Source organism: Macrobrachium nipponense, chromosome 12 (genome assembly GCF_015104395.2).
Source record: "Macrobrachium nipponense isolate FS-2020 chromosome 12, ASM1510439v2, whole genome shotgun sequence".
In the NCBI taxonomy this organism is placed as follows: Eukaryota; Metazoa; Arthropoda; class Malacostraca; order Decapoda; family Palaemonidae; genus Macrobrachium; species Macrobrachium nipponense.
In genome coordinates, this window is record NC_087205.1 from 100,659,723 (window position 1) to 100,674,722 (window position 15,000).

At 36.2% G+C, this 15,000-nt stretch overlaps 1 protein-coding gene across 1 annotated transcript in view; it reads right to left on the reverse strand.

Moving 5' to 3' along the window:
- The window catches only part of LOC135225066 (glutamate receptor ionotropic, delta-2-like), a 33,157-nt gene that overhangs the window by 1,990 nt on the left and 16,167 nt on the right, over positions 1-15,000 (reverse strand). Inside the window, exons 3-8 of the mRNA XM_064264331.1 lie at positions 9,844-10,006; positions 7,757-7,988; positions 7,239-7,360; positions 6,749-6,844; positions 5,989-6,120; positions 244-371 (exon numbers count right to left, since the gene is read on the reverse strand). Of these exons, the coding sequence (XP_064120401.1) occupies positions 244-371; positions 5,989-6,120; positions 6,749-6,844; positions 7,239-7,360; positions 7,757-7,988; positions 9,844-10,006 (873 nt within the window). The remainder of the gene's footprint in view (positions 1-243; positions 372-5,988; positions 6,121-6,748; positions 6,845-7,238; positions 7,361-7,756; positions 7,989-9,843; positions 10,007-15,000) is intronic.

The following is a 15,000-nucleotide window of genomic DNA, read 5'->3' on the forward strand; positions in this document are numbered from 1 at the left end:
AAAGAGCAACTTATTCGTTTCAAAAGGACACAGGAAAAATGAGAAATAATTGTTAATTATTGTCGGCCATAAAGGAGGCCTTGTTTCACACTCAAGAGCTACGACTTTTTATGAAATATGATACGGATAAAAGGATTGTATTGCAAAAAAATAATAATAATTCTTTTGAGTTCTATAGAATGGGAGACATGAGACACCTCACTGCATTTGCAATAGACAAGTACGTAGATTTAGTAGACTTACTGTGTGTTGGCTTCGCCGTAAAGCGAGTGCCCGTGCTGGAAGGCAAGAGCCAATGGCATGGACTTCCAGTCCTCTCTTGCCATGTAGAAATTACACTCCCCCGTGTCGCTGTAATCCTCAGACATCACCTGGAAAAAAGGCTCTGGTCAATAATGTTATTTTGAAGTTCAACTCTCTCGTGGGGATTGAAAAGCCTTTTTCATGCTGAATTAATATAAGATTTGCCTCTTCTATTTTGTCTTGAAGTTGGAAATTTAAAATTTAATTCCAACTTACCTTTTCTCTTTAATTTTGAGGGATCTAAAGTTTCATTCATTTTTAGGCTATCTTTGTGTAATGCCATTTGTTTCCTAGTTTTCTGGTCTATGCTACGGAGTTCAGCCTTCGTCCTTTCCACTACTACTGCGCTGGATCTAATTTCTCGTACTGCCATGTGTTTATGACTCTCGTCATGTTTCCAGCGCTGAATTTCGACTCAAGTATCTTAAGTCTTTGCATATATTCTTTCCTGATCGTGTACTTCATCGCTTGCCGTTTTATATCCTCTCCCTCTATTATTCCCACGTATTTGTGTCTGTCTCAACTATGTATTTGATGATATTTCCGTCTGGTAGTTTTATTCCTTCAGTCCTTGTCACTATGCCTTTTTGCATGCTGACCAAGGCTCATTTTTCCACTCCAAACTCCATCCGGATGTCCCCAGATACAATCCTTACAGTCTGGATTAGGGTATCTATTTCCTTGATGCTCCTACCATACAGCTTGATGTCCATGAACATCAGATGGTTAATTCTGTTGCCTCCTTTTTTGAGTTGGTACCCAGCATCCATCTTATATGCTCCATGAGTATTACTCCTTATATTCCTCAACTAAGAAATTAACCGATTGGTCTTTTTTTATACTTATGGCAGACGTCGCCTTCTTACCTCCATCGTAGCCATTTAAGCTAACTCGAATTTTTATATGAATGTTGGTTTAATATCATTAAATATGTTTGATCTCGCACAGTGATTTGTGGAAAGGACCTATAATCTGATGAAAAGTTAGTAAATAAGGACATTATATTTTATAGCCTTAATGGTACGTTTTTCATCGTTAATCGTTTTTAATCTATCACAGTAATTATCTTCAAGGCTTTCTAATCAGATGAAGAGTTAATAAATGAGGAAATTAGATTTTTTAACCTTGATAGGGTAAAAAAAAATAAAGTTGGTTTTGTTCATTTTTGCTCTAGAATCCTTAGATGAGTCTTTTTCGATACTTATGTGACGTCACCGTCCTACCTCCATCGTAGGCATTTGAGCGAACTCGAATTCTTATACAAATGTTGGTTTTTCATCGTTAATCGTTGTTTATGTCTCACAGCAATTATTTGCAAGGCTTTATAATCTGATAACAAGTTATTAAATAAGGACATTGGATATTTTTACTTTAACTGGATGAAAAAATAAAGTTGTTTTTGTTCCTTTTTCACTCTAGACTCCTTGGATGAGAAAATCTGTTCATGCCATAAAAACTGAAACCGGCTGCTCTACGATAAACAAAAATATCGAACAAAATATAATTTAAAGAGCATTTGTTTATTTCACATTTATTTGAAAATACTGTATATAGAATTTAAAACTCTATGACGCTGGATATGTACACAAAAACGACATCTGATTACATAAACGAGGGTCTACTGTTTGAAGGCAAGTGCTATATGGCAACCATTTCGTGACAACCAATAGCAAGACAGCAAATTTCCCGCCTAAACAGAAAAGAGACTGGGTTTCCTCCCATTTATGCGTTGGCTGTTTGCTGTCTTTTCAAACGTGTCAGAGTTTCCTGTTTTTTTTTTTTTTTTGTTCAGATTTATTTTTTGTTTTTATTTTTAAAAGTTATGTGTTTTAAAGCAGACACGTTTTGTTATTTATGATTTAATTACTAAATTTACAAATGATAATGCAAAGCAAAATCTGGATCGCCTACCTTAAATTATTACAATTAAAATCGTTCATCATCCTTTGATATAAACGTATCACTTTTAGATAGATACAAGTCACCTTTAAGATTTTTCTATTTTATTTTCCCTTGATGTTTCGTATTTTTTTTTCTTACCCTAATTTAGATTTTTTCCTTGAAAATTCACAAGATTAATCTTGAAGCGCGGAAGTAAAAAAATATATAAGCATCAACATAGTATAGAGAAAATACATTATATTGGCTCTCAGCGAATATTGTGCTCTTTTTATACTTATATGTAAATTAAGAGTGACAATGATTGAATGACTGAGTTGAAATTCTAACTCTAGATATTATTATTATTATTATTATTATTATTATTATTATTATTATTATTATTATTATTATTATTATTAACTCGAAGACTTTCACGAAGCAGAATGCAAAGATTTGACAAAGGATATATATGTATACATACATATATATATATATATATATATATATATATATATAGTATGATATATATATATATATATAGTGTGTGTGTGTGTATGTATGTATATGCGTGTGTGTGTGTGTGTGTATGTGTAAGCGCACATGCATATATTGGGAATTATCCCGCAGCTTTCGAACCAAATTAGCAAGAAATAAAAATGAAATTAAGTAATTAACAGCAACTAACAATAAAATAAACCCCTCCTTGCCGGGACTGACTTTTGCCTAAACTGATTGATGAAATCATTATCATAATCATAAATGGGGCCTCTATATGATGTCGTAGCCAGTTATCCTTTCGGGAAAAAAAACGATTTGACTTCTACAAATATTCAATCAAGGGGTTTCTGTTTTCGCATCTTGGTATACCTATTAGTGGTGTGCAATCATTGAAGGTGTCATGATATTTGCTCTTGCTTGGCATCTGTACGAAGTATTCCCTGGATTTGTCAATAATCAAGAAAACAAACGATTAATATTTTTCGTAACTCGTACTTTCCTCCAATGTAGCCATTCGCGTGAATTTAAAATCTTACTTAAATGTTGATTTTACTTCTTTGATTGTTGTCTATCTCTTAAACTATTATTTGAACTGATACATAATTTCTTAAAACGTTATTAAAGAAGGAATTTAGATTTTGTAGGTCTATCTGTGTAAATAATTTAAGTAGTTCCTTGGATAAGAAACTCTCTTAATGCCAATAAAAACAAAAACTGGCTATTTTTTTATGGAGAAATATTGAAAAATTAGCGCTTGAAAGGCATTTCTTTATTTCAAATCTATTTCTAAATATTCTACGTAGAATTTAACACTTGATGACGATTAACAAGTACGCAAAAACGAGATATGTTTAAATAAATTAATGTTTACAGATAGAAGGCTAGAGCCTGATGGCAATGATTTCATCACAAGCAATGAGGGGCCAGCAAATTTCCCGCTTAAACAAAGGAAATGTGTGGGTTCTTCCACTTTATGCGTTGCTGTTTGCTGTTTTTTTTCAGAATATCGGGTTTTCGTGGGTTGTCTTTTTCTTTTATTGCTTAATGCTTTCCTTTCTTTCTTTGATGGTTTTGAGTTTCCCCAGAAGCGTATTGTTTTGTTATATATGATTTAACCACTAAACATAAAATCAGGCACGGTAAAGATATCTTTTCATCATAGCAAAAGCTAAATATCCTTCCTTAAATTAGCCTTCAGGTTCATTCGTGTGAGCTCTGTTAAGGTAAGTTACTAATTATTTTTCTTATTCAAATGCTCATGTACTGGTGATTTTAACCATTCATTTGTTATCAACACTATTTATTTGAACTGGAATGATTTCATCATCATTATATACTTCTGCATCTAGTTCACCCTAAAATTCTTATTTTCATATTCTTATGATCCTGTGTATTCTTCCCGCACCCCCCCCCCCCTTTTTTTTTTTTAGCCTTTTTCATTGTAACACTTAATACGATCATTCTTCAAACGAGGCAGTAAAAAATAGCGTTATGAGGAAAGAAATAATATATATATATATATATATATATATTATATATATATATATATATATATATATATATATATATATATATGTGTGTGTGTGTGTGTGTGTGTGTGTGTGTGTGTGTATGCATGTTTACCTTCGTAGCTTTATATGTATAGAAGTATATTTTCTCGTTCTTCGTACGTAGTATTTAGAAAAATTGTGAATACAGGTGTCATTGCATCGACAAGGTAGAGCTGTACTCGAACGATTTACAAGAAACTTTAGGCAAGGCTTAAAGGCTAAGCAATAACAATCTTAACAAAACGCAAATGAAATTGGAAGCTAATTACAATTGAAAAAACTAAGCCTAGAAAATTTAATGATATATCACAAAATCATAGTTCTAAACATCAAATGTTTTAGGTTTTTGTTTCTTCCATGTTACCAAAGCTTCATATCAACCTTCGCAACCATATTTCAGAATAGAGACGTCATTTCATCTCATTTTCTTTCTTCACTTCCTGACAGGATTTGAACTCAGTGTAATCTACCTCAGTGTCAAACCTATCTTTGCTACGTATAGATATTTCTTTTCACTCCACTGTAAAGTGTTCTACTGCGCCTTTTTGCGAGTACTGTTTGTACACTACTCCATCATAGAGTTGTGATTGAGAATCATCCCGTCCTCTATCCGCTTCTTCACTTAACACTATGTCATCATTCATTAGCATCAGTGAGAAGTAGTCATCTGAGTTCTGTAATCTGGCGCTATTTCGTTCCGTTCACCACCAGGTATTGTTAAAATATTATCCGTGATTATTTTTCCCTGATCTCTAAAATATCCCCGCTTCTAAGAGCTATCCAGGAGTTTTCTAGTTAAGTCTGTTGCTAATCCGATTCTTTGTCAGAATGGAACCTCGTGGGAAACTTCTAAGTCGTCCCTGAATTCGAGTTCTCATGGATCCTTCAGTTATGCAGGACTTATACGGTCAAACTTTGTTGTTTTATATGTCTAAGTTGTCTTCGTGAAACTTTTACTAAAAGGGAAAGTTAATAAAAGGTAGTCTCACGTTCCATGACGTCATCAGATGTTATCAAGTTACTTAGAACAATATTTCACGAAGATGTCATTTATGAGAATAAAGGTGGGAGTAACCCATCGATATGGCTACTCTGAAACCTGTTCAAATAGATATAACATTCTCTCGAGGACTTCGAATTGCAGATTTAGGTCAAAATTCTTCATCTCTTATGCCTCTAATACGTGATCTTCTTTAGTTGCTGGTTCTAGTAAGTGAAACCAGGAGTCTTACCTGAGAAGTGATTTCATGCAATGCGTTGTGTATATACTGTTGAATAAATATTCGTTATTCTCATGACTGTTTGAACTGTGTTCTTGCGTTAAATGCTTGTTGTGCTTTACGTAGCATGCATGTGTCTGGATTCCAAGAGGAACGTGAATGAATCAACTGTGACTGCAATCTACCTCGATTGGACTGAACAGCTATAGTAGATTCACATCAACCGTACACCTGATGTCTAGGCCAGTCCCTTCCGACACTCCTGATTGGCTGTTCATAATCCAATCACAGGGCTGGAAACTCTCAGTCTCTCAAGAGTGGGTTCACATAAGCAGGGTGTATGCTCCACCTCTGAGGGATAAGTCTTTCAAAAGTATCCCTCATGAGAGGTGGAACATACATCCTGCTTATGTGAACTCTCTCGAGACTGAGAGTTTCCAGCCCTGTGATTAGCTTATCAACAGCCAATCAGGAGCGTCGTAAGGGACTGGCCTTGACATCAGATGCACGGTTGATGTGAATCTAGCATAGTTTACCTTCTTCATTGTCATTTTATCACAAACTGCGGCATAAACTCCGGCTTTGATGTCTTGCCGATAGCTGTAGCAGTCGGTAATTCGATAAGAGTGGCCGTCCCATATTGCCTTGTATATCCCGCTCGTAGCTTGCTGTAAAAAATGAGGACTGGATATTAAAACAGACATTCGATAAGTACGTACATAGTTCATACACACACATATGTGTGTGTGTGTGGATGTGTGTGCACTTGCTTGCAAATATATGAAGGCTTCATATCTTAGTAAATCTCTGTAGTTTCCGTATCCTTTCTAAGACTAACACGAGCGTATAAATTTACAGAGACATAAGTGTACGGGCATAAAGGCTCCTTCATATGTACATGATCATATGCGTCACTCAAATAACACGTTAATGAAAATATCCATTTAAAAAAAAGGCTTTTGAAGAGCAATAAAAAAAAAGAACTCAGAAACTGACGATGAGACATAATAGAGTATTGATGAGGGACATCTTGCAAAAGGCCAATCAGTGACATTTAGAGCTCTGAAGTAGTTTTTTTCAGTAATTCAGATGACATACCGACTCGCGTAGTACGTCTTACGAATAATCGTTAACAAAAAAATTAAAAAATAAAAAAAATGTAAAGGTGTATAAAGTAGTATAAACTGCTTTACCTAGCCTCAAAGGTATAATATGAAAGAAGAAATTGAAGATTGCTATGAATCATATTACTTTATTTAGTGAAGGATAATCCTTAGTCATAGGAGTTATACTTACAAAGAGCACCTGGAAGAGGAAAGATCCAGATTCAATAGCCCATGGAATTTCACGCTGCCTCACCAGGTCTTCAGTGCTGTCGATGGGAATACGAACCTATTGTGAAGAGAAAAATATAATTCGTTGTTAATATTTTTTTTCTACTGTGCTGTCGAGTATAGCTTCAAATGGTGATTAAGGCGACATGATTTCCTGGTAACATATCAAATCTACATGGCGTTTCATAATGAATACGTTCGCCCATATTCATCCAAATTAGCTGATTAGTTTTCGAGACATGTTTGCAAAAACAAGACACTTTTCACAAAGGATTACAGGCTCCCAGTTCTAACGGCTGAGATAGTAAGTTAAAATTCCCCTTCATTTTTGCACCGAGTTACTCACTCGGCAAATCAGAAATTACTAGAATACCAATATATTACTCGTCTCTCATGAAATTCCAGCTATCTAACCGCTGTCGGTGATCTGAACGAAAATCAAAACTCCTTACGAGGGGAACTGTCAGCATAGCAGTCAAAGTCCCGGAGAACACCGACCCAAGAATGAGGCAGGAGACGAGCCAGGTGGCTGTGACCACTCGCCGCGTATCGCTCTGGGGTAGCCAGGTGTTGGCTGCGATAAAAGAAAATCAAGTTTTGGGAAATATGTGGATTAAGGAAGGGTTACCCTTTCCGTATACTTCAGTCTAATGAATTCATCTTGAATTCTGGACTTTAATGAACATACAGGTTCCAGCACTTTAGATTGTTCGTGCCCTTGATCAAAACCTCAGTGATAATTGAAAGAAGAGTCAGATACTTATGAAATGTAATGCAGAATTTTCATGACAAACTGAAACCAGGAAGATCTTATCATCTTATAACCTTATACTTATCACAGACAATCTGAAATACTTCCTGATTATCAGCCGTTTATTTTCTATTGCCAAAAGTGTCATTCTGAAGCAAAAAAAAAAAAAACAAAATAGACAGATAAAGAAATGAAAGAACAAACGTTCGAACTGCGTACTCTGATAAGAGAGACTCCGGACAACGAAGAAGAAGTGAGACTTGTTTCCGTGGTGCCTTTCTTGCTCGCTGCCGCCCCCTAGCTCTGACATCGATTGGGGCTCGCCTTGGGCAGTCACTTTGACATCGCTGACGCTGTCGGCACCGTTTACCACTTCAAAGGGACTCAGGTAGAGGAACAGGACCAGGGTTAACCAGGTGAAGATGATCGCGCCGAGTAAACAGACCCACACCTGTGGAGAGAGTAGAGTATACCTTGTTTGTGTTTTTGTTTGTTGGCCCATTACTGGAAGTACTGATGGTGAGGCTCCTGGAGGCTACGATAACTTGAAGATGACTTGAAAGGCTATGATGATGATGCTTAGGATGCGTACAATGACGATGGCGATGTCGATAACATCATTATACTAGCAAACATATGTATACAGCAATTATGTCTAGGGGCATAACCAGCCCCGTTTCACGAGCAGACCCAGCTCCGTTTCAGGGAATCCCTTCTCATCTCCACCCCCTTCGGAAAGGCCATCTGATAGCAGAGTAGTTTTAATTTATTAGAACATCTAATTTTCTAAGAGTTTCCTAAATTAGTTACTCAAAAAATATACATGTATTGTATATATGTAGATATATATAGTACATATATATAAATATAGTATATTATATGTATATAATATATATATTATATATATTATTATTATATATGTGTGTGTGTGTGTGTGTGTGTTTGTGTGTGTGTGTGTGTGTGTGTGTGTGTGTGTAATGAGGATATGATCCTCATTATTCATTTGGTAAACGTGTAACTTGAGCGTCAGGCAAACAACAAACAAATCTCTCTCTCTCTAAGCAACCAACGGCTCGCGACTTTTCTTTCTCTCTCTCTCTCTCTAACAGCGATACCTCTCTCTCTCTCTCTCTCTCTCTCTCTCTCTCTCTCTCTCTTTCACCTCTTTCTCTCCACTCTAACAGGTAATCAAAATGAGAGAGTTGCATTATAAAAAATACATTTATTAAGTAACAAAAGATAATGATCCAAGTCTTACTGACTAACTTAAAAACCCCAACAGTAAAATGTCTAAACTGTATTGGTCACACCAAATGTCTCCCTCGGTCCCCACATAGTTCCTTGCCAGAACCGTCTGTTTCAAAGACACGAGAACACCCCGTAAGTACACACATAAGTTTAACAACAGAGATCAGAGATTGAATATTCCCATAAAATATCAAATAGATAACAAGCCACTCTTTGGCTAAAATATTATAAGACTCACCCAAGCAGCCGGAATATTTAACACACCATATTATAAAGAGACTTTCGGTGAGCACCACGGCATCCTACCTTTCTTCCAAAGACGCCTCTATCAAAATCCACCATAGACTTGCATATGATACATTATAAAAGGAAGAGGCGCACACGCACATACGAACGCACAGTTCGACAATGCCTCACATTACTGGCTGCAACCAGTTTCCCAAAGGCACTTTGAGAAGAGTTCATAAACTGTCGTACATTGACTTGTCTTTCTATCCAGTTTTATCTCACGCCACCACACAGAAACCATTGATCAGCTTTTCTCAGGTCGTTGCTTCTCCACATTCCAATAGGTCACAGCGAACATATTGGCAATATATTATTAATCATAACCCTAGGTGTAATATATATATATATATATATATAAAACAAAAGGAGCCCATAAAAACGCCAAAATATAGAAAGTAAGTACTATATTTCAGAGACTGCTGTCTCTCTCTCTCTTCATTCTTTGAAATATAGTACTCACTTTCTATATTTTGGCGTTTTTATGGGTTCCTTTCATTAGATGGCATTATGTCGTAACAGAACATTTCTATATTATATATATTGTAGATGAAATCTTTTTATGCAACGACATACCAGCAAATCTACAAAATTAAATGCACACCAGTCCCCCACAAAAATCAGATCGTTTCAATGGATACATTTACCGCATACTCCCAAACACCTGTCTTCATACAACTTCAGAACTGTTACACGCAGATGCACGCCAATCCAAGATGTCAACGTAAGACTTTTAACTCGCAGGGACGTGTTAATCCCAAAACCAAACGTACCTGCCACGTGAATGGCTTGAGGAAAGCAAACAGATCTGTTTCCACTCTAGGTCGCCTCATGAAGACGCTCTCGTAGTCCATGAAGATGGGCTGAGTGAACTCGCAGGCGTAATAGTAGCGCTCCCAGTTGAACGCAAAGGGACCCAGAGCGAAGTCCACCTCTCTGGAAACAAAGAACATTATATATATATATATATATATATATTATATATATATATATATATATATATATATATATATATTATATATATATCCGAAGATGTGTTAAATGCACGAAAGTACTTGGTACTCTGTCTTTTCTTCTTTAAATATTCAAAGTGGCATCAGCTAATAAACAAATCCACGTGCCTACTTTTGTGATTTCTTAATATATATATATATATATATATATATATATATATATATATATATATATATATATATATATATATGTATGTATATATATATATGTATATATATATATATATATATATACTATATATATGTGTGTGTGTGTGTGAACGAGTTTTTAGGACCAAATGACACTCGTTTAAACAAATTAAACAAATAGGCAACTCCCTTACCTCACTTTAAATATTCAAAGTGGCATCAGCTAATAAACAAATCCACGTGCCTACTTTTGTGATTTTCTTAATATCTATATAATATATATATTAATAGTAATATATAGATATATATGTATATATGTTATATATAATATTTATATTATATGTATATATATACTATATATATATGTGTGTGTGTGTGTGAACGAGTTTTTAGAACCAAATGACACTCGTTTAAACAAATAGGCAACTCCCTTACCTCTCTTTGCTGCTTGTCATTCTGCACGAGCTAAAACTGCAAACTGGGCTAATGAATCCTCGTAGATACAAAAATATACTTTTTATTTCCCAAATTAGCTAAACATTAAATGGAACAAAATCAATATAAAATGGAGTAAAAAGAATAAAGTCTGACCCCCCCCAAAAAAAACCGTAAACTGTCATTCTCCTCTCCTGAATTTAGTTTAAGTAAACACTTCCCCTGAATCTCACTGTCTGATTAATTATGCCATTTAATTGGTCATTTAAGTCTTTAGAGAACCCATCATCCTATATGGTGCCATGAACCCATCTTGCGATGGGTGTCCTCGAACCTTCTGCAATGCGTGTTCTATATCACGACACAAGTAATCAAAGAGTGTCCCCTCTTCCTTTGCATCCCTGTTATTTCATTTCAGCACTCTTCGAGGAGCCAAGCGTTTGTCACTAAGCGTTCCTTTCTCTAAGCCGAAAAAGCTGAGATTAACAATTCACCACCCCACTTTCTTTTAAGATGGCTCGGCCACCTATGTCTTTTGTGCACTCCCGTCACACACCACACCAGCAACTGGTATATACTGGTTCATAATGTTTGCAAGGTAGCCCCTATAACACATATTTCGACTATCACTATAGATACCATTGCCGCAATCACTGGAATTGTGTAGCGTTCTTTGAAGAAGAATTCATCCGTCTCTAAGATAAGCGGAACTTGAACCGCCTCGTGAGTCCATGTAAGTGTTTCACGAACATCTTTGTCGAATAGTTGTAGACCCAAGCTAAGCACGTGAACCATCTCGAAACAATTCAGCATGCGCCATTATTCAGCGTCTGCGACACCTGTAAGCGTATCCAACAGCCCCTCGTCACTGAACTGTAGATTCAACATCTTCCGATGAAGGAATCGTAACCACCACCTCGTTGTCAAGGAAATATCCCGTGACTTCCATGCAAGTGCGTCTCGCACCCATCTCGTAGAAGATTGTAGACTCCTGATTTGTCCCAGAACATTTCCTGAGACGATCCACCGACGACATCTCGTCCATTGCAAAGGCGATCCATAACATCGCCGCTCGTGTATAGATTCGACCTCTGGTACTGTAGAACCAAGCTGTGTCCGTCGTCACCATCACGTGAAGTTGAAATTCTCTAAAGTCATCGTGTGGCCTTATTTGAAAAGTCTACATGATCATAGAATAACTAGTCTTGCTTTACCACACAAATCTGTCATTACCTAATATACCCAATCTCAAAGTCAATTATTAAAAATTTCTCACTTAACAAAATATGATCTTTACCCACTGATCCTCACAAGTTATCCTATATCTGACAAATTTACAATCAAAAAACCCCCATAATGTCTATACACCAAAACCCCTGTACTGTTTATATAATTAACCTCCATGAAATATAATGCCGAATACCCCTTCTATCTGACACATATACCCCAATAAATTATACCTCCTGTCTATGATAGAAATGCTATGTAAAGCTTAACCCCAATTACGAACATCCCTTGTAGGAAAAGAAAAAAAATAATAATAGTAATAATAATTGAACTTTCCCCATAACAAAATGAACACGGAGAAAAAATATATATATAATCCAGCGCTTTTCCCCCCATAAACGCAGTATGTTTCGTTACGGAATTTGCTGCCGCAACATATCCCATCGACCGGAATTGACCCCTTACATACATCCCCATGGAATGTCATAATCGACATCTCTGAAAACAGTGCAAATCTCCGAGTAATCAACTCCGAAAAGAAAAATCAGCAACCGGTCTCATCACAGCATTATCAGCATTAATCCACCTGTGAATACCTCTTGTGCTCAAATCGCACTATAGGTTTGTCTATACTCTGTTTTTTTTCATCTGTCCATCCGCCTGTGGTGTTTTTGTATGGTAACACTGCGTCCTGGGCTTTAGATAGTTACGCTATGTGTAAGTTTTAGGTAAATAAAAGGATATATGGGTGTACATTTGCAACTGAAAAGTGTTTTAATAATTTATTGTATGCGAATTACACCGTTAATATTCGAAATAGGATATTATTATAATCGTTGAATGTAAGCTGAATGTAACTATCTAAAGCCCGGTACGCAGTGTTACCATACAGAAACACCAAAGGCAGATGGACAGATGGAAAAAAACAGAGTATAGTCAGACTTGCAACCTCAGAAATCGTTATTCATTAAATAGCCCAAAAATTCTATACTGATACTATATAACCACATTCCACAAAATTATCCCTATGACATCCACAAAGGTACCCAAAAATTGTCCTTGAAAACAACTCATTCATGATACTGCCACAAGTATATAAAACCACATAACCACCTCGTCGGGATATAAACCACAGAAAACCACAATTCAACCATTATATACCACCAAATATAACTACTGGTGAAATAAAATACAACCTCTTCGCAAGGACCCATAAAATCACAATAACCCCCTTTTGGCTCGTAAAACCACAGATCACCGCCAAAAAAATTATAACCACAACAAAATCCACCGCCAAAGATTATAGCCACAACAACAAAAATTCAGCCCCAAAAATCCACCACCCAAAAAGCCGCCAAAAATCCAGCCCCACTAAACCCATACACACAGGAACCACCACGGGCTTATCATAATATTTCTAAGCTTAACAGAAATTTACCATATTTTCAACCCGATTTTTCACGTGAAATAATCACCTCTAGTTCTCACACCAAAACGCTGCAGTTTGCGTTTAATAAGAAAATTAGTAGAAGAAATTAAAGAGAAAAAAAACATTAAACACATTTCGCCATCAATTTGCGAAAACCAGAAAAAAATGCAACTGCGCGACATTATATTAGTTACGACAACCAACTCTTTTCAGTTTTGATATGTGTTAATTTCGACCGACCTGTTTTTTCCTCTAAGACTGCAAATATGTTTCCAGTCTTTTCCTCAACGACTCTAAAAGGATCCTCAAATTTTGGACCCAATTTGTAATTTAGTTCATTTCTCACATTGATTTTCAGAAATACCTCGTCTCCAACATTGATCTTAGGATCAGATGTTCTGCTATTACTTCTTTCTACCATTTCTCGAGTCGTGACCCCGAGATTACGGCTGAGAGAAGCGTGTCTCTCTTCCCTGTTGATATTAATGCTTCGATTGTATCTTCCCCATGATGAGATATAGTTAACAGATCGAATGTGCCTCGTGCTGGGCAACCAAACAAAGCTTCAAATGGAGACATTTTAATGAAATCACTAACCATAGTGTTAATATTATGTCTAACAACATCAATATATCTGTCCCAGTTTTTATCATTACCGCTTACAGTCTTCCTGAGAGCTTTGGGCACTTTCCTGTTTGCTCATTCACACAACCCATTAGCTTCAGGTCTGTATGGAATAATGGTTACTTTCTGTGCCCCCATGACATCCGCTAAACATTCTAAAGTTTTGTTTACAAATTCTCTGCCATTGTCGGTCAATAAAACCTCGGGTGAGCCATATCTGCAAATGATACCATTGAAAAATGCTATAGCTACTTCAGCTGTTTTATGCTTAAGTGGAAACATTTCTACTATCCTCATAAGTTCATCTATTATTACTAACTAGTACTTATTCACATATCTAGATTCACAAAAATTTCCTAGGATATCCATATGTATTCTCTGAAAAGGTCTACTTGGTATCGGATATGACCCTAATTCGCATGAAGTTATCCTTGCAGGTTTGCATGCATTGCATAGTGTACAGTTTTACACAAAATTTTTCACATATTTCCCCATGTTTTACCAAATATATTTAGCACGCACCTCATTATACGTTTTTCTATCCCCAAGTGTGGACTACCGAACCTGCAATGTACTATATCCAAAACCACTGGAATTAGCACTTTCGGAATTACGATCTGTGTCGTGTCTCCTTTACTTTCACTAGTTCGCAATTTATATTTAATTTTCCTGACCAATAGATTACCTTTTAACTCTAAACCCGAAAAAGGTAACTTATAACGTTTCCTGACTAATTCCCCTCTAAGAAATGCTTTTGCGTCTGCCAAAATTTCATCTTCATCCTGCCTTTGCTCTATGGGACCCATATCCCATTGTATAGACTCGCTAGTGACTAGCGCAACTTGAAATCCTTCTGTGTCATAAAAACTTCTACTAAGGGCGTCTGCTACTACATTTAATTTGCCTTCTATATATGTGAGCTTTGCATCGAAATCTCTGATAGTTAGAAACCATCGAGCTCTTTTAGGCGACAAATCAGGCTTATTAAAAAGATCTAATAATGGCTTCTGGTGTGTAAGGACTTCTACTTTATTCCCCATCAGTAGCATTTTAAAACGAACCAAACTTGCTAC